The sequence below is a fragment of the Myotis lucifugus genome, unplaced genomic scaffold (assembly GCF_000147115.1).
Source record: "Myotis lucifugus unplaced genomic scaffold, Myoluc2.0 scaffold_1, whole genome shotgun sequence".
Taxonomy (NCBI): domain Eukaryota; kingdom Metazoa; phylum Chordata; class Mammalia; order Chiroptera; family Vespertilionidae; genus Myotis; species Myotis lucifugus.
Genome location: NW_005871049.1, coordinates 15,671,563 through 15,696,014, shown reverse-complemented (window position 1 = coordinate 15,696,014; position 24,452 = coordinate 15,671,563). Strand labels below are relative to the sequence as shown.

Sequence of the window (24,452 nt, the reverse complement as noted above, 5' to 3'; positions counted from 1 at the left end):
TTAAGGATCATTAAACTTTCTTTGCAAACATCTGAAATATCTACATGACTGTAGGGATACAACATTTATTTAACGATTCTCCCATTACTGGACCATTGTGTTCACACTAATTTTCTGCTATTATAAGAATGCTATGATAAATGTCTCTGGATCATTTTTTTATAATACCCTTAGGAGAGAATCCTAGAAGTTAAATCACTGGATTAAACACTTTTGATTCACTCTGCCAAATGAGTTTCCAGGATGCTTCCATCAATTTACACCCTGCTCACCAGCAGTGTACGGTACCTTTCTCGTCTCACCCGTGCCAGTACTGAGTCTGAGTTTAAAACAAAACAACACTTCCCTAATTAAGAGCTGAAAAGCAATACTGTTTTAATTTATACGTGAGGCTGATATGATGATTTCATATGTTATTAGCCACTTGTGTTTCTCTTATGAATTTACTGTTCATATTTCTCATCTATTTATCCTGCCTGGGCTCTAGGGTTTTTATTTATTATGAACTGCACATATAATTTAATTGTTTCCCCATTAGTCCTTTGCCTTTTAATTTTGTCTATGTATTTTTTTTTAACCTACAGAAGTTTGAAGTCTTTAAGTAGTCAAACCTCTTGTGGTCTTTTCTGTTGCTTTAAATGCTTAGAAAATTTCTCTCTCTCTGATCAAATACATTTTCTCCTAACTTTTTAATAGTCTGCCTTTTTAAAAAAAAAAGTTCAGCGCATTAATCTATTTGCATATATGGAATGAGGTCAGGGTTTCTCCCTCCAGCCTCACCCCAAAGCTAGCATTGTTACTGCAGGCCCATTAGAAGAATACTCTACTGATCTTATCATACATTAAATTTTAAAATACTGTGTAGTCTGAGTTTAATTTATTCCACTGTTTTGTCTACACACTGATTTAATTGTAGTTTCATAATGTTTTATTAACCCTAACATCAAGTATATTTTCTTTACTCTCCCACTAAAAAAAAATAGCTATTTTCACTTGTTTATAATATTCAGAAAGCATTTTCCAACTTTCAAAAAACATTACATTGTGATTCTGACATGGATTGTCTTAAAGTATAGGAAGAATGAATATCCTCAAAATATTTTCACAATATTAGGCCTTTTCTTTAAGGACCACAGAATGCCTATTTATTTATTCAAATTTTCTTTCTCTTGCAATAACATTTGATTTTCTTAACATAAATCTTATATATTGCTGGTTCAGATTATTCCAAAAAATGTGTGTTTTCTGTTGTTATTGGGAATGTCATTTCCCCCTCTAGCGTATTTTCTAACTGATTACTGCCAGATTAAAGGAAACTGACATATAATTTCTAAAAACAGATTTATTGAAAGTTTTTAGATAAACAATCATATCATTTGAATCGACACAATGACCATAAGTAATACTGACATATGGGCGAAGAAGGAAAGGCACTCAGAAACTTATGGTTCAAGTGGATTAATAAAAGCTTCCTGGAAAGTAAATTAGCAAAGTATATCGAGTTTATGACCTACTAATTTCACTTCAAGAATTTATCCCCCCCAAAATCTATCCTAAGAATATCAGCAACCAATTAATTAATCATATCATCCTCAAATAATGATCATTTTGGCTTACTGCCATTATCTGTAATTCCACAATAGTCAAGGCATCTGGAACAATTTTAAATAACAGCATTCCCAGAATTCTCATCTTCTTCCTAATTTTTAATAGGAATGTCCTCGAGTACAATGGCTTTTTACTACTTTGGGGCAATGGCCAACTTTAGAATGTAATGAAAACTATGTCCCTCTGTCCCAAATGTGTGCAAAATTGTGTTTATCTGCAATCTCAGGGGTTTACAGCCATAGAAAGGTATTTGTATGCTAAGTTCTAGCATTTCATCATTACATGTGTAGCTTAGGGTTCCTCCCCGCTTAATCAGGTTAAGGAACTATCTATCGATTCCTGCTTTGAGAGTTGTTGCTTTTTTTTTTTTTTTTAGGATTGAATGTTAAACTTTATTTCAAATGTCTTTTAAGCATCAATTAAATAACCTTTTAATTTGATCCACTGTTCTAAATTTCATACGTCATTTAAAAAAAACCTTTACTCTGGAAATAATTTCAAACACACGGAAATAGGAAAACAGATCAAAGCCATATAGCCATCATCCAGATTTATCTATTGTGACAATTTACTCCACATGCTTTATCATCTGTACATCCCTCTATTCTATTCTTCTATACACACCTACTCATACATACATGCATACATACATACATACATATACATATATATATTCTAGCACAGGACTATTTTAGATCAATATTTATACACAGAGTAAGGCAAAGGTAGGTTTACAGTTGTGAGTACCCGAGTTTATTCTTGTATTATTATTTTTTAACTAGAAGCCCCTTGCACGAAGATTCGCGCAATAGGCCTTCCTTTCCCTGGCTGCCGGCACCGGTTTTACTCCGGCACCTGGGACCCAGGCCTTTGGTCTGGCCGCAGCAGAGAAGCCAAGCCTCTTCAGTCTTTGGTCTTCAAGCCTGCATATGCAAATTAAGCGCCATCTTTGTTGGGTTAATTTGCATAGTCACTCTGATTGGCTGGTGGGCATAGCAGAGTGACACCAATTTGTATGATTCTCTTTTATTAGTGTAGATTATGGTTGTATTTAATTGTATTACCATGGTAAACCTACTTTTGCCGCACTGTGTGTGTGTGTGTGTGTGTGTGTGTGTAAATAAAATTTCGTCCTGAGCCATTTATTTCATCATGGCCCTTTACTCCTAAATACTTCAGTGTGCATTTCCCAAGCCTAGGGATGTTCTCCTACACAGGCACCATACATTAGCAATGCCAGCACATTTAACATTGATATAATACTTTAATCTACCACTCTTATTCCAATTTTGCCTGTTGATCCCAAAAATGTCCTTTATAATATGTTTTCCCTGGATGGTACAGGATCACATCCAGGGTCAGATTATAACACTGAGCTATCGTATCCCTTTAGCCTCCTTTAATTTGGAACATTCTCACACCTTTGTCTTTTGACATCGATATTTTGGGAGAATACAGTCCCTCCTCACCCTTTTGAACAGGATGCTCCTTATTTGGGATTTGTCTGACATTTCCTGATTATTAGGTGCAGATTTGCATTCTCAGCTGGAACTCGGCATAGGTGATGTTTCCTTCTCAGGGTACCACATCTGGAGGTATATGATACCCATCTGTCTCTCACTGGTGATGATCATTCTGATCTCCCAGTCAAGATGTTGTCCAATTCCTCCACTGCGTAATCACTGATCTTTATTCTCCCTTGAAACGAATGGGCTGTCTGTGAGGAAACACTTTAAGACCATGCACAGATCCTGATTCTCATTTAAAAATTCTCTCTATTTTTAGGATCCATGGATGAGTGTTGCCTGATGGCTACCACATGATGACTGTCCAACTCTAGCACTCAGTCTACATTTACCAGTCAGCCTTCCCATTCATTTATCGATTCATTACTGGCATGGATTTCTGGATTGCTATTGCTTTTCAGTGGTTTGAAACTCATTACTTAGTTATTTTGGTGCTCAAATTATCCTAGATTTGGCTCCCGTGACATGCGCCCATCATTTTCTTAAGCATTTCTTTACTTTCTGACACAACAGAATGTTCCAGGCTCACTAGGTGCCTGTCTGTCCCAGCCTTGGAGTCAGCCCTTTCTCCAAGGAGCCCTGTGGTTCCTCTGAGTGGAGGTGTCTCACCAGATGTGTTTATTGCTCCTGGGTATCTTAGCCTGTTGGCCCTTTAAGCAGACAGGTCAGAAACTATCTGCATGTACAGATGCATCTATATATGCACACATACACACACACACACACATATACATGAGATCGTAAACATGTATGAACACACACATACACACATAACTAAAATCATGATTTCACACTGATACTTCCACAGGGTTCGTTTCTTTGCCGTCCTCCACACCTGTACGTCTCTTATTTCCCAGTGAAAACCCAGGCTCCCAACATCACACATTCAGTATCAATCTTATAATCGAATCTGAAAGTTTCAGAACTGTTTCATTCATATTGCTACTAAATAATCAAGTCTACTACAAACAGTTCAGGGTTTGCTTACAATCACGCTACCCTACCTGGCCCAGACTGAGGATATATAGCAAGGTACTATCTACTCCTAAATTGTTTGGGATTATTTCATTCTTTTTATTTCCTCAGTGAGTTTTGGTATTCGTCTGACACACATTAGGTTTACTTATTTTAATCTGCTTTTCGTTTCAGGCGGTAAGTAATTTTTTAACAGCGATCCTATTCTGCAGCAAAACACAAGATAGACCAGGGCTCCCGAACAGCAAATCACTGTTTCTGCTAATGACGACTAATTATCACGCGTGGGTCGGCCACAGAAATCGCTGACTGGAAGGTGGACTTCCTGGTAATGCGCATTGGGAAAATATTTACAAACTGAAGCGAGTACACATTATCTGGTGTTGCTACACTAGTTCTGCTACAGGAAAGACTAAGAGGCTCTGGGGGGACAGGAACACAACAGACAAAAGAGGTTAAAGTGGAAACTCACCTTTTCCAATGTGCCGCCTCGTGTTTTCAATAGTGGAATTCCGATTAACGTTGGAGAGCAGCCCAAGGCAGAAACGGTTCTTATTGTTGGAAGGGTCGGTGAAACCGTCCACCAACACGCTGGTGGAGGAGGCATGGAACGCTTCTCCCACGCGGTTATTGAGCTCATAATAGACAATAGAGCACCAGTGTTTTGGCTCCTCATAAGCAACTGCCTGAACATCTGTAAGAGAGAAAAGCTCATAGTGAATCACGGTGGGTGCCCGGGGCTCTCAAAAACTGAAACTGTGTTGTAACATTGGCTCAGGACCATGGAATGAAGATATGGAGAAGCAACTGCTATTTTAGGGTATGGAGTGTATCTATGATGTCTTAGTATTCCTGAGTAAGTGCAACATTGTCCTTTCATTGGAAAATAATTTTCTCTAATTACTGTTGGATAACCAAAATGCCAGCTAGGCAAGCATACCCACAGCGTGTGCGGAACACTCACAATATGCTCTGTAATATGCCAAAATGGAAATTACCCCCATTACAGACCCTGGCTCACCATCTAAAGAAAGGCAACAAGTGGTAAGTGAGCTGAAAAAAAACAAGGGGAAGAGAACAATGGAGGACGGGAAATATGCCAAAGGTGCTGGCACGGAAAGGAATTACTTTCAACCGAGCCTTAGCATGCCGATGCTTTTCCAGAGCAATGAAAATCAGTTTCTAATTATTGATAAGAAGTTCCTTTACTTCACGTTAAGTTGCCAATAACCATCACAGCCACAGCTCTGCTCCAGTCCTCAAACTCAGGAAGAAATCGTGCCAGCTGGCCAACTCGCACGGAATGAATCATATCTCTCTCATCCAGATTTCATGCTAACTTCCTTATATTTGCTTTAAGTCATGCAGAGCAGGTGTGTTTTGTCTCTCCATTCCCAGAATGGGCCAACAATGGAAATTACCCAACTTTACTGACAGGATGCAGCTTGTTAAGTCAAATCTCTTAAGACTAACAAATCTCCAAACAGAACATGCTTCTAAATATTTGCAACTAGAAGGTTCTAAAGATAAGTTCCTTCTGTAGTAAAACCTCTTATACCACTGCATTAGAGATTCCAGGAATACACACCATATATAGCCAGCATGCCAGTACGTAATGATCTGAGGTTTATGGTCTTGAATATATAATCATTAAAAAAAAGGAAAGAAAATCCGAATTGGAGGCGAGTACTTCTGTGTTCTTAACATCAACCTCCATAATATGAAAATGCACTTTACTTTAGAATTCAGTACAGAAAACAAGGAAAATGATCATTAAGAAACCACTCAGCCACAGAAAAGAGGAAATACTGCCATTTGCGACAACATGGATGGATCTTGAGAATATCATGCTAAAGCAAAATAAATCAGACAAAAAAGTTAAGAACCATATGACTTCACTCCTGTGCGATATAAAACTGAAAGCAACAAATGAACAAACAAGAAAAACAAAAACTCATAGACACAGACAACAGTACACTTGAAATCTATATAATTTTATTAACCAATGTCACCCCAATAAATTTAGTAAAAAAGAAAAGAAAACCACACAAACATTAACTGCTTTATACACTGAAGCGGGTGAGCTGAAAACATGTTTGCTAAGCAATTATCCCTTGTCAATTTGCTATATTTCAAAGAGCAAAAGTCTAGTGATTTACAAGTGTCAAATCTTAAACAGGGCTGCAACATCATTAACAGGAGGCTTTATCAACTATCAGTGTTGTTCAAAATACATTCATCTAGGTTGGAGGTTGACGATTTTTTTTTCTATAAAAGGCCAGAAAAGTTTTGTAAGCCATGTGGTCTCTATGGCAACTACTCAACAGTACCCTAGTAGTGCAACAGCAGCAACAGATAATATGAAATGAATGAACACAGTGTGTCCTAATAAAACTTTATTTATAAAAACAGGAAGAGTCTGAATTAACCTGTAGACTGTAGTGTACTGACCCCTGCTCTAGGAAAACCACTCCAAATTAAACAACAGCAACAAAAAAGGCCAACGTTCCTTCCTCATGAAAAAATTAACTATAAACTTATTCTAATGGAGAAAATGTTTAAAGCTATTTAAAGGAAAATATTTTAAAACAATTTAAAGGTCAATTTCCTGAAATCAGACATTTTAGACTTAACAATAATATTTACAGGTCAGCATGCTCATAACTGTATATGCCATCCGTTCCTGCAATCCTGATCCCCAAATAAAAATCCCAAAGATGTGTGAGACAGGAGTTCTTTTCTCCAACCAGAACCTTTGTTGGCTCATAATCATATGTTTGAGAGGCTGTTCTAGAGAGCATCAGAGCCAACAAAAAAGGTGTACATTCCAGTTTATCACACTGCACATCTAAGAAAGGTTGAGTTTATCATCAAATTTTAAGAACTTCAAAAATACAAGCAAGTCTGGCAAAGTGTGAGGTGTCCTCAATTTTAATTATAAAGTTGATGAGAATGACCTAACACATATCTAGTCATCGAATTGCGTTTCAACTCCAATGTGTGTAAGGTTTGCACAAATTCGATGACCCAGGCCATGTGCCGAGTGCTCCTGTGCAGCACTGTCCTCCATGAGAAGGTGTGGGAGCAGCTTTACTCAACAGCGTGCCATGACTTCTTACCGATGCTCAGAGGCTTTCCCAGCACTCATTTACCTGGGCTCCCTGCTCCCTTAAGCCACTCGACTTGGCACTGCAGCCCTGGAGGAAGGATGGCGTCCTCCCCTATGTCATGGCCAAGGAGTATGCAGAGCTGCAAACAGACCCGCCCTCTACTTGAGAGACAAAGAACCTTCGTTCTGCTTAGAGCTCTTCCGGGTGAAGACAGGAAAGACATGCGCCTCAACTCCTTTTAGCAGCGAGGTTAGAAACAAACACAGAAAGCAAGAAAGAAGCGAACGTACTGGTTTGTGCCAGCTGCCCTGTGCATGGGGGGGGGGGGGGGGGGGGGTGCTGGGAAATAGATGGGGTTGATCACTATCTATCCCAGCTACAAAAGAACCTTCTCCAAAGCCTTGCGACATGAACTTCTAGTTTTGGAAATCACCCGTGGAAACTCCACTTCAATATTGTTATGATCATCATTTCTCAATGCCCCTTTGTCCTTTACTTAAAAATACTCTTTTTTCACCAATTCAGAATTACTAAGTATGGAAGCTCTAAACATGACTGCTCAATTACACGTAGGCCTTCATTAGTTAAGTCAGTGTGTTTGTTCTTCACAGAAAAGACTTACCTGTAACCCAAGGAATTGTTTCTGCAGAGCCTCTTATTGTGCTCTGTCTTCCTCAAATAGCTATCTTTTTAAAGACTAATGCAATTTTGTGAGAGAAAGCCACATTTGGGCAGATAAACCTGAGACTCTCAAAAGGGAATCAGCGGCAATTCATTTACCTCCTCTGTTGATTTCAGGGGGCAGTGAAGGAGCCATCATGTTTGTGTCCATTGGCTGAGAGCCATCCTGGGTCATGGGGTCTTCAGGGGGCAGGTAAGCAGGTGGGGGCGTATCAGCTATAAAGTAAAAAAAAAGAAAAGAAACCAAAAAAACATAATTTTTAAATCCTCAATAAACACACACACTTAAAACATATATCCTCTTCTGTCCTGAAATTTGTAAGAGATTAAGTTGCTGTTCCCACCTCCCTTTCCGAAGATTGGAGGCTCCGGACCCTGGACTGCTGTGCACTTTCTGAGGATTACTACCATCTCGTGATCTTACACAATTTTAGTTAAAACTCAGGGGGAGGAAAAGCACTGAGTGCCAGTCCCGGAAGTGGTCTGCCAGTCTGGGATGGTGCCATTGGAACACAATTGGATGAGCATTTAAACCAGCTTGGGTACCACCCACGCTGAGCGGGCCTCTGCATTTCCCTCGCACTGGTAGATGGAAGACCTCTGAAGGCTCTAGAGGACTTCTCAACGAAAGGGGCTCCGGGGTCTCCTGCATGCAACCTGTGGGCCCTTAGGAATCACCACTGAGTTTCATTACTCAACTCTCTGACTGAACTTAATTTTTCAAGACTTTAGGCGACCTGTCAGGACCACCTTCTCCCACCCTCTTAAATAATCACTAATTTTAAAACCCCTAATAGCGGAAGAGGAAACAAAGAAACAAATCCGTTTATCACAGCTATCTTTTATTTCAGAATTTACATATATGTTTCCTCTGGAAAGTAATAAGAGGCAGCAAACAATATTGATTTCGGAAACAAAGACCGTAACACAGGTATTCTGTATTCTTAAACGAAGAGCATGGTTTTCCCCATAACAAGTTACTCCCTGGCTAGCGTGAGCCCATGGGGCACACGGGGCAGAGCAGGGAATGAAGTCTCGCCCTAGGGACCCACGCTAACTTAGGTAAGTCCCCTAGACCACTCGGGCAACCCTCAAATGCAAATACTAACTGGGCTCCACTAGAATTCCACAGCGAGTTCCAAGACTGACTGTTCCAAGACTGAATTACAGCACCCAGTGACTTCCCACGGTCCAGCTGTTAACGAGCAAGGGCTCGGAGCACAAAGACAGGGCTGTGGGGACCTTATCCGGCTGCCTTTTTCACCCTTCTCCAGCTTCTTTTAATTCGGCTTCTTCCCTGCACCTGGAACACTGACTTGGCTTCACTTCCAGTCAGGAAGGAAGACAAAGAGCCTCCCTCGAGACCAAAGACAACACATTTCTCCAAATACACAGGTGACACTTCATGGGCAACCCACGGCATCAGCACCACTGAGAGGGACCAGACGCCACCGGCGGTGCCCACCGTCCCCACAAGTGCCTCCTCCCACCTCCTCTTCACATTTCCCCTGCTGGGCCTGAGCCTCCGTCCCTCGGCAGCCGGGGAAGAAGTGTACATCCAAGCAATAACCTTCAAGTTTTTCACCCTTGGGCCTACCCTGGTTTGCCACTGCTCAAAAGCCTTCTGAAGCTATCTCCTCCCTATTATCCTGTTCATCACACACAAAGGGTCTGAAAGGGAGTGGACAGAAGTCACCAGATGCTATTAGCTTGATTTTTTAAACTAGTCAATCTCCCACCCTCATCTGAAACCGTTTTGGATTGAAAGCCAAGCAAAACAATGCAAAGTAACCAGGCTTAAAATAAAAGGAAGCAATAGATACATAAACCACAGACAGCAATATCAAGTGTGGACCACTTTTCAATTTTTGAGGACATACCCGCACTGATGTCGAATTCAAATTTACTTAAAAAAAACAAAAAACATTTCAGTGGCCCAGTGAACATGCTTGCCCACTCGTTCATAGAGGTTAAGTATGCAGATGCCAAGTATATCTTTATTTCGACTATGTTTCTTGAGGCCTACTGGCAAGAAATTTGTTACTAATCATTTTTGTTCTCTGAGGTGCTGGCTTATTAACCTATTAACTTGACAAACAAAATGTCCTAATTAATCATTTATTCTGATAAATATTACACCATCAGTTAAGTCTGAAAAAGGAGGATAATTGTTTTCTGTCTTTGCTAAGTTAAACAAGCAGATGGTTTCCAGTACATCTGTTGCAATTCCTTTGTTGTTAAAGTATATGTTTCTTGGGATTACATCACCCCTTAAATGAATTTAATTAAGAAGGGGACTGTGATCCCTCAGGAAATATCTTTTCTGAGGTTGCACTTGCAGCAGGGGTTTTTATTCCACGTATGAAATGATGCTGATGGAGCCTGTGTTTCTCCTAAAGCAAATGTGTGCAACACACTATTTTTCTCTTTCTTTTATCAAGAGCAAAGGCTGTTAACAATGATGCCACGCCCAGAAAGATGCAGCTGTTTCGAAGACCTTCAGAATAAAAACATAAAACTTATTTGAGCATCTGTGCCTGACAAATAAAATAAGACATGTGCCGATTACTTAGCTATGAGGTCTTCTTTCAACCAGTCGGGTCCTGAGCCCTGGAGCACAGGGCCATGTACCAGAGCGGACACCCTCTCCCTCCAGGCACCCCAGCTTCTCCCCACACTGTGATAGATAACACTATGGGAACTGCCCACAGAACAGCCCCCAACAGTGCAACCTACCTGGCATCTGAAAAGGGCTTCCTGGGTCAGAGCTGGTGGGAGAATGAGGGTAGGTGCTACTGCTGCTTCCGGGAGAGTTGGGGTAGCTGCTGTTGGGGGAGTGAGGGAACGGGTGGCTGTTGGGTTGCTGGAAAGAATCCGGAAAAGTGGCGTTGAGTGGCATGTGAGGCTCATTTTGTCCTAAGTTGCGGAACTGAGCTAAGAGGCTGTGCTGAGGGTTATATTCACTGTGTCTCGGGACCAGCACTGGAGGAAGAACTGGAAAAAAAAGAAAAAGACAAAAATGAGAATGATGGAAATCTATAACAACATCGCGATAAAGTCGCAGCATAACCTGTACGTAACAAATTATCTGAACCCTGCCCTGCTGCCCACTCGAAAGCGCCATCCAAATGAAAAGCCATTTTTCACTCAGGAACAAATGCGCTAAAAAAAAATACCGTCCCTTTAGAATCACTGGAGACTTATGGTGAAGATGAGCGGCAGTGACAGACTGTTGGGGAAAGTCTGCAAAATACATCCATGTAAGTTAACAAGTTACGGCTCCCCTATTCTCAATTGTTTCATTTACTAAAAACCAAAGTACAATTAAGAGCATACATATGTCATCATTGACGAGTCCACTTTATATCCCTGGCTGATAAGATTTGACATTTAAGAGTTAATAATACCTATTAATGATATGAATTATTCACCATCCATGTTTTAAATGGACCCAACTCACTTTAAACCAAAAGGAAGTGAATAAAGGTGAGAGGGTAAATACAGTGAACAGTATAAATCCAAATGCCAATGAAGACAGTTAATTGGACAAAATAGGATATTTTGTGGGACAGACTTTAAGTTGTGTCCTCCTAGTCATATAGTCACATGCCACTTAATAACAGGGAACACTGTAATGGCATGCGCATTAATATGACTGGCAGCCTAGTAGGTTTGTTTACACCAGCGTCATTACAAACATGTGAGGAATGCGTTTTGCTACCGCATCACAACCACTATGATGTTACTAGGTGACAGGAAGTTTTCATCTCCATTATAATCTTACACTAAAGGCCCGGTGCACGAAATTCATGCACTGGGGCGGGGGGAGTGGTCCCTCAGCCCGGCCTGCGCCCTCTCGCAGTCCGGGAGCCCTTGGGGGATGTCGGACATCCTTAGCACTGCTATAGAGACGGAGACGGGAGAGGCTCCCAGCTGAGCAGCGCTCCCCCCATGGGAGCACACTGACCAGTAGGGGGCAGCTCCTGTGTTGAGGGTCTGCCCCCTGGTAGTCAGTGCGCATCATAGCGACTGGTTGTTCCACCATTTGGTTGATATGCATATTAGCCTTTTATTATATAGGATTATATAGGATATGTGTGGTCTGTTGTTGACCAAAAGTGTTCTGCAGTACATAACTGTACCTTGGGAACATCTTTCTCTAAGGATCTTAATGTATTTACCCACTCATCAGTCATCCTATTTACTACCTGGTAGGTTAAAAAAAAAAAAAGACATTTTATACACTCCACATTTTGCTAGGTGAATACTTAAGGCCAAAACCGTTTATACCAGTAGAGAAGGAAAGAAAACAAGCCATGCCTCAAAGCTCTGTGTGTGAGGAGCCTAAGGAGTTAATAATTAGCATGGTCGGAAATCTCCAGCAGCAGAGCCCCTACAAGTACAACGAGAGTCCAGGGGAAGGGCTGGCAAACAGAGCCCTCACCAGGGTTAGAGCCTAGCTTCCTGCCAGGGTCACCAGATGGCTCTCCCCAGTAACAAAGGCCCTTGGAATCCCTGCTGTTCCGTGGCCTTGGCTAGAAAGACAAAAACAACCCATTTGGTAAACTGTATGGGAGGAGAGAGGAAGACATTTAAAATCTGTTATTGTTGCTGGGAGTTAGGATTCAGAATTTATTTTCCCAATGAAACAATACTTAGAGGCTTTAGGAATTAAGTAGATTTTTGAGGGCTATCCAGGGAATTTATCCATAATTTCTAACATTTCTACAGGGGGAAAAAAAGTGCTCTTAACACTTGGATCATCACTTATTCATGAGCTGAAAAATGTTAAAAGTTTCTCATACGCTGTATCTTAAATTTTACATAATCCTGTAGCAATGTGATGTCCCTACTATTTGACCCCTTAGAAACAAACCCTGTTAATATAATAAATAAATGTATTTTCTTTTAAGCACAGTGATGGAATCTGCCCAAACCAAGTCATTAAAAGAGTAAGTCCTCCTTTTACCTTTCAATAGCCACCTGAAGTGTAATCTACTTTGTTTTGTTGAACAAAAAATTTCCGACAGTCTTAAAGGCTCACCCTACACCAAAAGAAATCTATATTCCAAAACAAACTCATGCTATGAAATAGTCCACTGCCTTTAAATTGTTTATGCAATCAAACATTCTCTTTTTCTTTTAGCTGCTGCAGCTTATGGTAAGTTACCACTTTACAACCTGCCTTGTTTGGTCATCTAGCTATTGCCTCATTTCTGATTGGTACCTTTAAAAGGGGGCAAATATTGGCCTCTGTACCCCTCCCTACAAAGGTAGCACCAGACAGCAATTTGAATCAATTCTCCATTTTAACCCTTCAGAGGACCCCTGACCCCCAACACACACACACACACACACACACACACACACACACACCCCTGCACCCCAAGCTGACACTCTGCACAGTGTTCCGGTAACTCTGCTGTGTGGTGTGCAGTGGTCTGGCTCTCAGGCACAGTGCTATCCTTAGTGGACATTACAGGTGAGCCTGACCAGCTTTTGCTAATCACTGGGAAAAGTGAGCTACCAGCCACAATAGATTAGCATCCGATGAACTTGACAAGAAAAATAACGTTTTTCCTCACCTCTGACTATTGAGATGATTTTGCCACTGCTGACATAGGTACAGGTATCTTTTAATAAACTTAAAAAATGTATTGATGTATCACACATCTATACTAAAATGCACAAATCTTCATATAAATGAAATCATACAGACTCATGTATCTAGCTTCTTTGGTTCAGCATTATGTCTGTAAAACCCACCCATGGTGTGTATAGCATCTTATTATACATATATATTACAATTATTTCCTCAGTCCCTCCACCTAACCTCCTCAGAGGATAATCAGTTTCATTTTTTTCTGATTTATCCTTCCTTTAAAAAAAATAAAATACATAAATATATGCTTTCTTTCTTTTAATTTTCTTTTTTTGTTGCTAATCCTCACCCGAGGCCATTTTTCCCCCATTGAAGGGGAGGGGGGGGGAAAGAGAGAGAGAGAGAGAGAGGAGAGAGAGAGAGAAACATCAATGTGAAACACATCAATTGGCTTCCTCTCGCATGTGCCCCCCACTGGGGCCATGGATCAAACCTGCAACCTGGGTGTGAGCCCTTGACCGGTAATCAAACTCAAGACCTTTTGGTGTGAGGGCCAACACTCCAACCACTGAGCGACACCAGCCAGGATAAATATATGCTCTCATACTTCATTTTTATTCCTAAAAATGAAAGTCAGCCTACTATGCTTTTTTCACTATATCCTAGAATTAACTTCACTTTAATTTATAAAGATCTTCCTCATTTGTCTTTACAGCTAATAACACCATCGTTTATTCAACCAATCTCCCATGGCTGGGCATTTACATAGTTTACAATATTTTATCATCAGATATAATACTGCAGTGAATAAGCCAGCACATATATATTGTACTGTGCAAGGTGTATCTCCAGGATAAATTTCTAGACATGGAATCCTGGGTGAAAGGGTAAATGCAGGCATTATTTTGCTATTGTCGAGTACCCCTTATTAGGGTGGCAGCATTTTGCATTGCCACCAGCAACATATGAGGATGACTTTTTCCCCACAGCTTCCAGGTCAGACTATGTTGTCAAGCTTTTAATTTTTTTTTTGGACACTCTGATGGGTGACAAATGGTATTTTGGTGCAATTTTAATTTACATTTCTCTTAATATGGTGAAAGTTGATATTTCAGAGGACATTTTAATATCGTGTGTGTGTGTGTGTGTGTGTGTGTGTGTGTGTGAATTGTCTGCTTGTGTCCTTTGCCCATTTTGGGGTAATTTTTCATTTAAAAATATATATTAGAGATATCAACCCATGATATATTTATATGTCACAAATACTTTATCACAACCTGTCTTGATTTTGCTTCTGTGCAAGTTTATTTTTGGCTGCAAATTTATCAATAATTTCTTTTACTGTATGTGGATTTTGATTCATAGAAAGCTCACTCCTACACCCAGATCGTAAGGAGGAATTCACCCATGTATTCTTGGAGTGCATATAAAGTTTCTTATTTTACTTAGAGCTCTGATCCATTTGGAGTGCAGTTTTATTTATAGTAGGAGGAACAGATCTAATTTCATCTTTTTCCAAATGGCTAGCCAGTTGCCCCAACACTATTAAAAAGCCCATCTTTGTCCCAGTGACTGGAGATACCACTTTTCTCATAAAGTTCCATACATGTTAGGGTCTATTTTTAGGCATTCCATTCCATTCTATTCTAGTCTGTGCCCCAGTACCGCTCTGTTTTAATTATAGAGGCTTTATAGTATGTTTTAATATAGACAGGGCTAGTCCCCTCTCACAGTTCTTCCTTTTCAATGCTGCATGCTTACTTTTCCATATGAACTTTACTTATCACTTTGTCTACTTTCAGAAAAAAAGGTATTATTGGTACTTTAATTGGGAACATATTATATTTACACATTAGCTTACTAAGAATGAATGTCTTGATTGTGTTGAAGTGTCCTAGTCAAGAACTAGGAAGGTCTGCTCAAGACTACTTCTGTGTATTTCAGGAGTGTTCTATAGTTCTGGTCTGTATGAGTTTGTGAGGGCTGCTGTAACAAAATACCACAGACCGAGTGCTTAAACAACAGAAATTTATTTACTCAAAGTTCTGGAGGCTGGAGTTCCAAGGACAAGGTTTCTCCTGAGGCCTCTCCTCTTGGCTTGCAGATGAGCACTTTCTTGCTGTGTCCTCATATAGCTTTTTCCCCTAGTGTCTCTCTGTATGTCCTAATCTGCTCTTCTAATAAGAACACCAGTCGTCTTGGATTAGAGCTCACTCCAATGGCCTAATTTTAACTTTTTAAAGGCCCTATCTCCAAATACAGTCACTCTCTGAGGTACTTATGATTGGGGCTTCAATATATAAATGGGGGGGGGGGGTGAGGAAGGTCACAATTCAATCTATAACACTGACTATAGGTTTTAAATTTCTCGTTAAATTTATTCTTAAGTGTTTTATCTTTTCTGCTGCTATTTTAAATGGGGTTTTCTCTTCCATTACATCTTCTAATTGGTAATGACATATATGGTTATTGATATTTATGATATTTCTGTTACCTTTTTATATCCTACTACCTGGGTGACTTCTTTTGTTGTCTGAGTTAGTTTTACCTTTGATTCATTAGAGAGCTCTCGAGATAAATGATCATGTCACCAACAAATACAGTTTTAATTTTCCCGTTTCAATTGTTTTCTCTTGTCTAATTGCATTGGTGAGCACCGCCAATATAATGTTAAAAAGTAGTAAAGATAGTTAACTTCCTTGACTTAGTCTTAACCTTGGTGAAAATGCCGCTACTGTTTCCCCATTAAGAAGCTGACTTTAATAGGAGAGAGAAAGGGTGACAGAAGGAGACTTGACTTGGGGTGATGAACACACAATACAATATACAGATGATGTATTAGAGAATTTTACTCCTGAAACCTATGCAATTTTACTAACCAATATCAGCCCAATAAATTCAATAAAAAAGTTTTTTAAAAAGCTGACTTTAGGACTAAGGGTGTGTGTGTGTGTGTGTTTAAGGAAGTATCCACTTGTAATCCCGTTACATATCCATTCAATAGAACACTACTCAGCAACAAAAAGGAATGAAATATTGATTCACACAACATGAATGAAGCGCCAGGTAATATGCTGCGAGAAGGCTGACAAAGAGTGCAAACTATATGATTTCATGCACATGCAAACCAATGTATGGTGACACAAAGCAGACCAGTAGTTGCCTGGGGAAGAAGCCAGGGGCTGGAGGGAGAGACTGCAAAGGTGCAGGAGTGAACTTGTGTGGGTGATGAGTCTGTCCATGATCCAGGTTATGGTGATGTTTTCAGAGGTATACACCAACACTAACCACACTGGACGTTTTAAACATGTGTAGTGTATTCTATGCCAAGCATTCCTCAATAAAACATTCAAAAAAGGAATGTAAAGAGGCAATTTAAAATGGTCCTTTACCGATTTTTTTTACATGGCTAAATGTCCTATTATCTATGCCTTTTCCAATCCCGTCTTCAAGGTTCGGGAACCCTTCCTCTGAGCTCTCCATAGAACATTCCCCAACTAAAACGGTTTTCCCCACTAGCTCTACTTTGGGGGCTCTAAATGTATGTCTCCCAACTCAGAATCCTCATCCAGGAAAGGAATTCCAGTTCTTGGCACAGATACATCCGCTCTCACAGTGAAAACCAACCGAAGATACTGAAGGGAAAGAGCTGCAGAAAGCCTGGTGTCAAAGTGGAGATAACACTGGAGACATACAGGGTGTTATATGGCCCCGTTAAGAGTTAGTAAGCAGAACAGAAAGATACACAGTCTTTCCGAGAGACATGTCCCCAGTATTTCTCAACATTTTCCACCAAAGTAAATGTCAGTGACAAAGGAGAAGACACTAATCGGGGGTCCCAGCGGCTCCCCTGGAATTATGGAATGGCACTGAAATTTTCCTCTATCTCACCAAAGTCACATATATTTTATGCTCTACTGTCCTCTACTTCTCAAATGCAAAAATGCTTTACATAACTTACATTCAAGTAAAACTGACACTCCAGGAAGATGGTCCATGTTACCCATGGCTTTGGGTATGCAATTATGGCACACTGGTTGGGATGTGTGGATTTCCTATTTACTCAGTGTCACAATCCTCAGAAAACTGCAGTAAAAAGTGGCTGATGATGGCAAGGAGGGAGACAGATAAGATATCAAGCTAAACTCTAGAACTAAGAGGATTTATGTGGAAGCAAGGAAAAACATATCAGGTTGATTTTAGGGGATCACTGTATTACACAGAATTCACATGGTCACGATTACAATTATTTGCTATAAGCCTGGAACCACGCTTAACACATCGCACCACTTTGCAAATAAGAGTGCTGAGGGGTACTCACCTGAAATCACATAGAAAGTTTCAAGAGTTGGGAAGGCAATGCGTGCTCTCAACCGTGGTGTCCTACGGCCTCAAAGACTCAAGGAGTCTAGGAATGCTACACTCTGTTCTATATAGCCTGCTTAAGAGATGGATGAATAGAACAAATTCCAGAATGTCTCTGGACAAATTAAAGTTAAGGTCACTCCACTTAAAGGAGAAAACTCTAATTTAATAAGCTCAGTTATGATAAGCACCTAACTCCCTGATGATGGATAATAAGTGAATCCTTATCAAATCTGATCTGTGCCGTTTGACAACTTCCCTAAGTAGGGTGTCTCTATGTTCTGGTTTGCCTGGGACAGTCCCAATGTGCACCTGTTCTCTGATGGAATTATTCACAGGTGACCCCTGTCGCGCTCAAAAGTGTCCTGGTTTGAACAATAAATCCTATGGCTCTTCAAACGACAAACAATAATGAAGTCATTTCAGAAGAGGGAAGAGATGGGCCTGGGGTCTGGAGCCGCTGCCAGCCCTAGAAAGAAGCATTACTGTAGCAGAGGTACCCGGAAGCTGTTGGGGCAGGGGCAAGGCCCCCTTCCCCCCCACATCACACACACAAGCTGCTCTAAAAGAAGAAGCCCAGGCTCCTCTCACCTGTGTGGCACCTACAGGACAATGCAGCTGCTCTCTAGACATTTCTCTCCACCCCACCCAGTGCTTGTTCCTTTCCCTTCAGCAATATTTCAGGGAAGAGATCATTAAGGAATCTGTTTTCTACTGGTGGACAAGGAAAGAATAAGCATCCAGACTAATTATCCACGTTTAAACACATCTACATGGGATTGTTATTTCTTGGGGCGGGGTGGTGGTGGTGGAGGGGTGACAATCCAGCTCCAGGAATGAGCATTTAGGTACCACGGGGTAGCAGCTGGCTATTTTCCATTAGGTCTGTGTCGATGAACACGGGCGAGGGCCTGGCACAGTACAGCATAGGGAATACGGTTAATAATAGTGTAATAACTATTTTTAAAAAATGGAATGAGGATTTGCAAACTCTAGGCCTGACTCAGGTCAGAAACAGGAAGACAGGGTGAGGAATGCCTTCCTCTTAATCTTTTCTTTCCGTGTGTCAGGCTATTTCTATTTTATGGAAACAGAAATCTGGGAGCGCGGTGTCTCCTGGGGCCCTTGTCTTCAGAGCCCTGAATAGGGCCACTCCTGCTTGGCAGCGTCACAGAAGGACTGCGGCTGCGGCTTCCCTTTGAGGGCGGCTCCCACTGGTTCATTTGAATGCAAAGAATCTCCTTTGAAAGAAAAGGCCAATATTAAAACACTTTCTGTACACCCGTACGTTTCTTTTTTATCTGAATCATTTTAAAATCAGACTGTGTGTGTTGCTCCTATATTTTGGGGAGTTCTAAACCTGGTAAAAACCCTAAGCTGGCTCCGCACCCCCTCCGCAGAGGTATTCTGGAAGAGAAAAGGCTCCTCCTCGGGGATTTCACCACCCCTCCCTCAGTCCCTTGAAAATCTCCAATTGCTGCGTGCCTTTAAACGGAGGAAAAGCGTTCTTCCTTTCTTTCCCTGACCTCTCAGGAGGGGGAAATCAGATTTCTGCCTTTTCTCAGTGAGGCACCTCTGCTTTTCAAAGTGTTTATGCATCTCTTTCAGTTAAAAAAATAAAATAAAACCCCTTTTTGGTGAGAAAAAAACAAACTAAGAAAGTTTCAGGAGATATTTTCGTTCCAGGAAGCGAGTTTCAGGAGACATTTGTGATTCTGCTGTTGGACTCGGCTTTTCTGCGTTGCCAAGGCACAAGGAGGAGGAATGAAAAAGAAACAGCTAAAATTGGAAAGAGGGGCTGAGCTTTGGAGAGCATCCATACACCCTCTAGATCCTGGAGGGCATCCCGTACACCCTCTAGGCCGGGGAGCTTTTTCGAGATTGGGAAGTAGTACTGTCTGAAATTGGATCACCACGTTGTCAGTAAATATGTAACTGAGTAAATAGGAAATCCACACATTCCAACCCCAACACTCAACACCCACGATGTCAGTGGTAAAGCTGTGCAGTAACCAGACTAAGGCCCACAGTGACCCACCAAATGTTTATGGCCCTGACCGGTTTGGCTCGGTGGATAGAGCGTCGGCCTGCGGACTGAAGGGTCCCGGGTTCGATTCCGGTCAAGGGCATGTACCTGGGTTGCAGGCTCATCCCTAGTAGGGAGTGTGCAGGAGGCAGCTGATCGATGTTTCTCTCTCATAGATGTTTCTAACTCTCTATCACTCTCCCTTCCTCTCTGTAAAAAATCAATAAAATATATATTTTAAAAAAATGTTTATGGACACACTTTTTTTGAACACAGAAGAGAGTTCTATAGCAATGTTGCCAGGCCCTTGCCTGCGTTTGTCGACACAGATATAATGGAAAAGAGCTATCTGCTACCCAGGGGCACATGAACACCTTTTAGTTCCGAAGACTCGGAAAAGGCATTTAGGTGAGGAGTCAAGACACCCGAGTTCTGGTCCTGGCTATGATAATAATTACTTTTGTGACTTTGAGCAAATCACTTGACTTCTCAGAGTCTCAACTTCCTCACACACAAAAGCAAGGGACTTGAACTCCAGGGCCCTTCCTGCCGCTGTGCAAGTCTCCTGGCTGATGATAATGCTGCCGCGCCTGCGTCTGCAGCTCCACCGCATACGGAGTTCAGTGCCGACTGTGTCTCGGCTGGGTCTCAGGACACACCACTGAGGTCACCTAAGAGTGGGAAGGTGGCCGGGGCTAATAAGAATGGCCCGACAGCCAGTCCAGCTGCAGCAGTTCTCAGTTGAAGACAGGTTGAAGGGGGAAAGGCACAAGCGGGCAAAGCAGCTGTGCCCAGTGTAATATTGATACCAGACAGACGGCCCTAGACAACGTGTGTCCAGTGACAAGCACAGAAATATTTTAAGTACGAAGTGACAGAGAGGACAAGACCACTTAGATGTTAACAGCATCACATACAGCATATGTAGGAAGTAAAAGTCCAATCTCAGGATATATCAGAAAAATTTTATACTAAGATTCTCAGAACCTTTAATGGAGGTTAAATTAAAAATATATATCCCTGAGTGGTGTCACTTGATCTTTTTGTTTGCTTATTGGTGGTGAGGCAATGGCAGGGGAGATCTGAAATAATCCTATATAATAAAAGCCTAATATGGTAAGTGTCCAGTTGTTCGTTCAACCAATCAAAGTGTAATATGCTAATAATATGCTAAGGCTGCTCAACCGCTCGCTATGACGTGCACTGACCACCAGGGGGCAGACACTCTGACCGGTAGGTTAGCTTGCTGCTGGGGTCTGGCTGATTGGGACTGAGCGAGACGGGCCGGACATGCCCTGGAGCCCTACCTTTGTCCCTCCCCAGCTGGTCAATCTCCCACATCCCTCCCTAACCCCTATCGTGCACTGGTGGGGTCCCTTGGCCTGGCCTGAGCCCTCTCATAATCTGGTGGTGGCAGGAGCCTCTCCCACCTTTGAGGCAAAGCTAAGGATGTCTGACTGCCCATGGGGAGCGGGCCTAAGCTGGCAGTCGGACATCCCCCGAGGGCTCCCAGACTGTGAGAGGACGCAGGCTGGGTTGAGGGGACCCCCGCCCCCCGCTGAGTGCACAAATTGCATGCACCAGGCCTCTAGTATTAGATAAAGTTCACTGAGCACGACACATACACCCATGGAACACGAATTGTGAGCGAGGCGTTGTGCAGGGCACCGCAGAGGGACAGCCACTGTCCCTCCCCACATGGAGTTTCCAAGAGATGGCTGAACCCTCGCAACACAGGAGGAAGCTGACTCAGCCCAGCTCAGTAGCACAGCCACCATTACACAGCTGCTACCCTGAGGGCCAGAGTTTGAAGCAAGGTCATAACCACCAGACTACATTACTCAGTGCTACAAAACTGGGAAGAGATTGTGGAAGTTGTTTATAAAGTTCTCTTCCACTTTTTTGATTGGGTTTTCTCTGGGTGGGAGGCATCTTTTAAAAATTAAGATAGTTTTGCCTAAATGTAGCATCTTTGTAATATTTTTTTTCTAGGCAAACATCCATTACTCTTGAGCACAAATACATGAATAGAAGACAAACATGTGAACACAATTTGAATATAAGCAGAGAAATAAATTGTATTCACTAACAACAGCATCTTGAAGCTTTAAGAAAGCCATGAAATTTACGTCCAAGAGAATCTAAATCAAACTCAACTTCTGAGATCATTCCAGACAGATTCCTTCTTTGTGTACCCCACGGAAGGTTTCCTTGAAACAGCTCTTGTCTGTGAGCTACACACCCACAGTCCATCCTCTACGACCCCACGACCCCATCCAGATTCCTGCCCCAATCTCACCCCACTCTCACCCAGCCTTTCCAAGCTTCTCGCAGCTTCCATCTGCTAGTGTCATACTCCGTATCCTTTGCTCACTTGGGCACATTTTCAATTTATTCTTTAAACCTCACCTCTCACTAGTAAAATGGAATAGTATTTTCTCAGATTTTTTAATTTGACATTTATATAGTGCTTATACTATATGCCTAGTGCTGTAGTAAATATTACCCCCTTTAATCCTCCTAACAACAGTGACGAAGGCACTGTCATTACCTACATTTTATAAAAGTGGATGCTGAGGTGTAGAGGTGAAGTGACTCGCCTATGTATATGTAACCATCGGAGACAGGAGACAGGATTCAAACCCAGGCAGCTTGGCTTCAGAACCCAGGTGCTTTAACCACTGTGCTATGCAGTCTCTCTCAATGTTAGACAGGTATGTTTTAACAAGTTCCTTGGCTATGGTAAGTACAGAGGGATAGTTACTATTATACTAAGACTACTTTTATGGAAATAACCATCCCCAGGAGTCACACCTGGCAGCGTGGCTTAACTTCTAATTGCAGATGAATGAAATTAGTTCCCATTCGGAATTCAAATTTGACTCTGTTAAATATATTCCGTGAAATAGACACTAGTTGTCAATGATAAAGTTTGACCAACGGGAAATAATAAAGGCTCCATGAAAACTTGAAGCACGGGTGTGGACGCTCTCAATTTACCATGATCAATCCCAAATTCATGCATTTCAGATCACATGCTCCCCTACTAAAAACAATGGGTACCCTGCCCCTTTGGGAAAGAGAAAAAAAAACGATTAAAGGGAAGCAGCACAGTGTGGGGTTAGAGCATGAATTTTGAAGTTAGACTTGAAGTTGAATTCTAGCCTCTCCAGTGACAAGTTGTGTGACAACGTAGCTGCACAGCAATGGTCCTGTGGGTACCTCTACCATGTAATCCCTGCCAAACCCTGGGCGGTAGATATGTTCTCCCCCCGTGTCACAGGGTAGGAAACACAAGCTCAAAGAGGACAAGAAACTGGCCCAAGGTCAGAGATATCAAGTGCCAAAATTTTAATCCAGGCCTTCTGACCTGAGATTTTTCAGACCAAAGAGAAATATGTATCTCCTTTAAATAATTGTATTTGTCCTGAATTTCCTAAAAGCTCCACATTCACCAGTCGGCAACCAGCATTCTACAGTGAGCAAGAGCCCTCCTTGCCTGTCCCCATCTACTTACTATCAGCATGGAGTCCTACTGTTATCTTCCAAGGGTTTCTAATTCATTTCTGTCCTTCATTATTGTGTGGCTCAACTGTCTGATTTAGCCAGGGGCTCGCCCCTGAGTCCTTATGACACGCTCCCATCAGTTTTCTCTTTTCAAAACAACTCATTTTTAAATTAGTTGTTCTTTTTTTTTTCTTAAGTAAAAGCTACAGGTTACATATTTCAACAGCATTTACCCACAACTGCTGCCTGACTTGATCTTTACATAAATACCTGTCCGGCACACCACTAGACCTTGGGTAAACTTTACAGAAGCTCAAAGGAAAAAAATCCTGCTGAATCTGCTACAGCGCTAGCTTGATGTGATTTAGGGAAATTACAGGGAAACATAGAGGAAAAAACATACGAGGCGATTCCACTTGGTTGTCCTATATATGTTTACTTTGAGTTTACAAGAAGTTGCCCAGATATCACTTATAAGCAGCACGGGCTCTCTTCCTGCCTTATTGTGACGGAAGATTCCGGACAGCCACGCAGGCAGATGGTCAGGCGACAGTGATGTGGCTACAGGAGCCAGACCACTTACTCCTTAGACCAGAAATGGCTTTTTCGTGCGGAAGAGTGAAGAATGGAGAACAGCAGCATGCCTCGGAGAGCTGTTTTAGAGGTGAGGCAGTGGTGTGGTAGAGCGTAAACCGGACCTTCCATTGTCAAGGTGTGCTAAGATTCCAGAGCATAAAACAACCGTTCGAAGAACTGGAGGGGGGAAATTGCCAGACAGCTCTTTGTTGACTTGGATCTTTGTATTTACACACAGTCCGTGTTTCCAGACTCTAGATCTTTTATCAGGGAAGTTACTGACTTCTGGTTGCATAACCCGTGGCAGCCCTAGCAGTGTTAGGAAAGCCAGACCTGCACCGAGGGGCACTGCAGGCCAGGCTGAAGGTCACAGGGATGGAGAAGTCCCGCTGATGCAAGGGGAAGGGGTGAGAGGCAGGTGAGTGCGGCTCTCCCATCTCCCCCCACACCGGGAAGATCCCTGTTGACACTGTGGA

At 41.9% G+C, this 24,452-nt stretch overlaps 1 protein-coding gene across 2 annotated transcripts in view; it reads right to left on the bottom strand.

Annotated features, from left to right (window-relative positions):
* Positions 1-24,452, bottom strand: part of SMAD1 (SMAD family member 1) — a 67,855-nt gene that overhangs the window by 5,855 nt on the left and 37,548 nt on the right. For both annotated transcript variants that reach the window (XM_023754812.1, XM_006081742.3), the window contains exons 3-5: positions 10,637-10,894; positions 8,000-8,116; positions 4,582-4,803 (exon numbers count right to left, since the gene is read on the bottom strand). In XM_023754812.1, the coding sequence (XP_023610580.1) occupies positions 4,582-4,803; positions 8,000-8,116; positions 10,637-10,894 (597 nt within the window). The remainder of the gene's footprint in view (positions 1-4,581; positions 4,804-7,999; positions 8,117-10,636; positions 10,895-24,452) is intronic.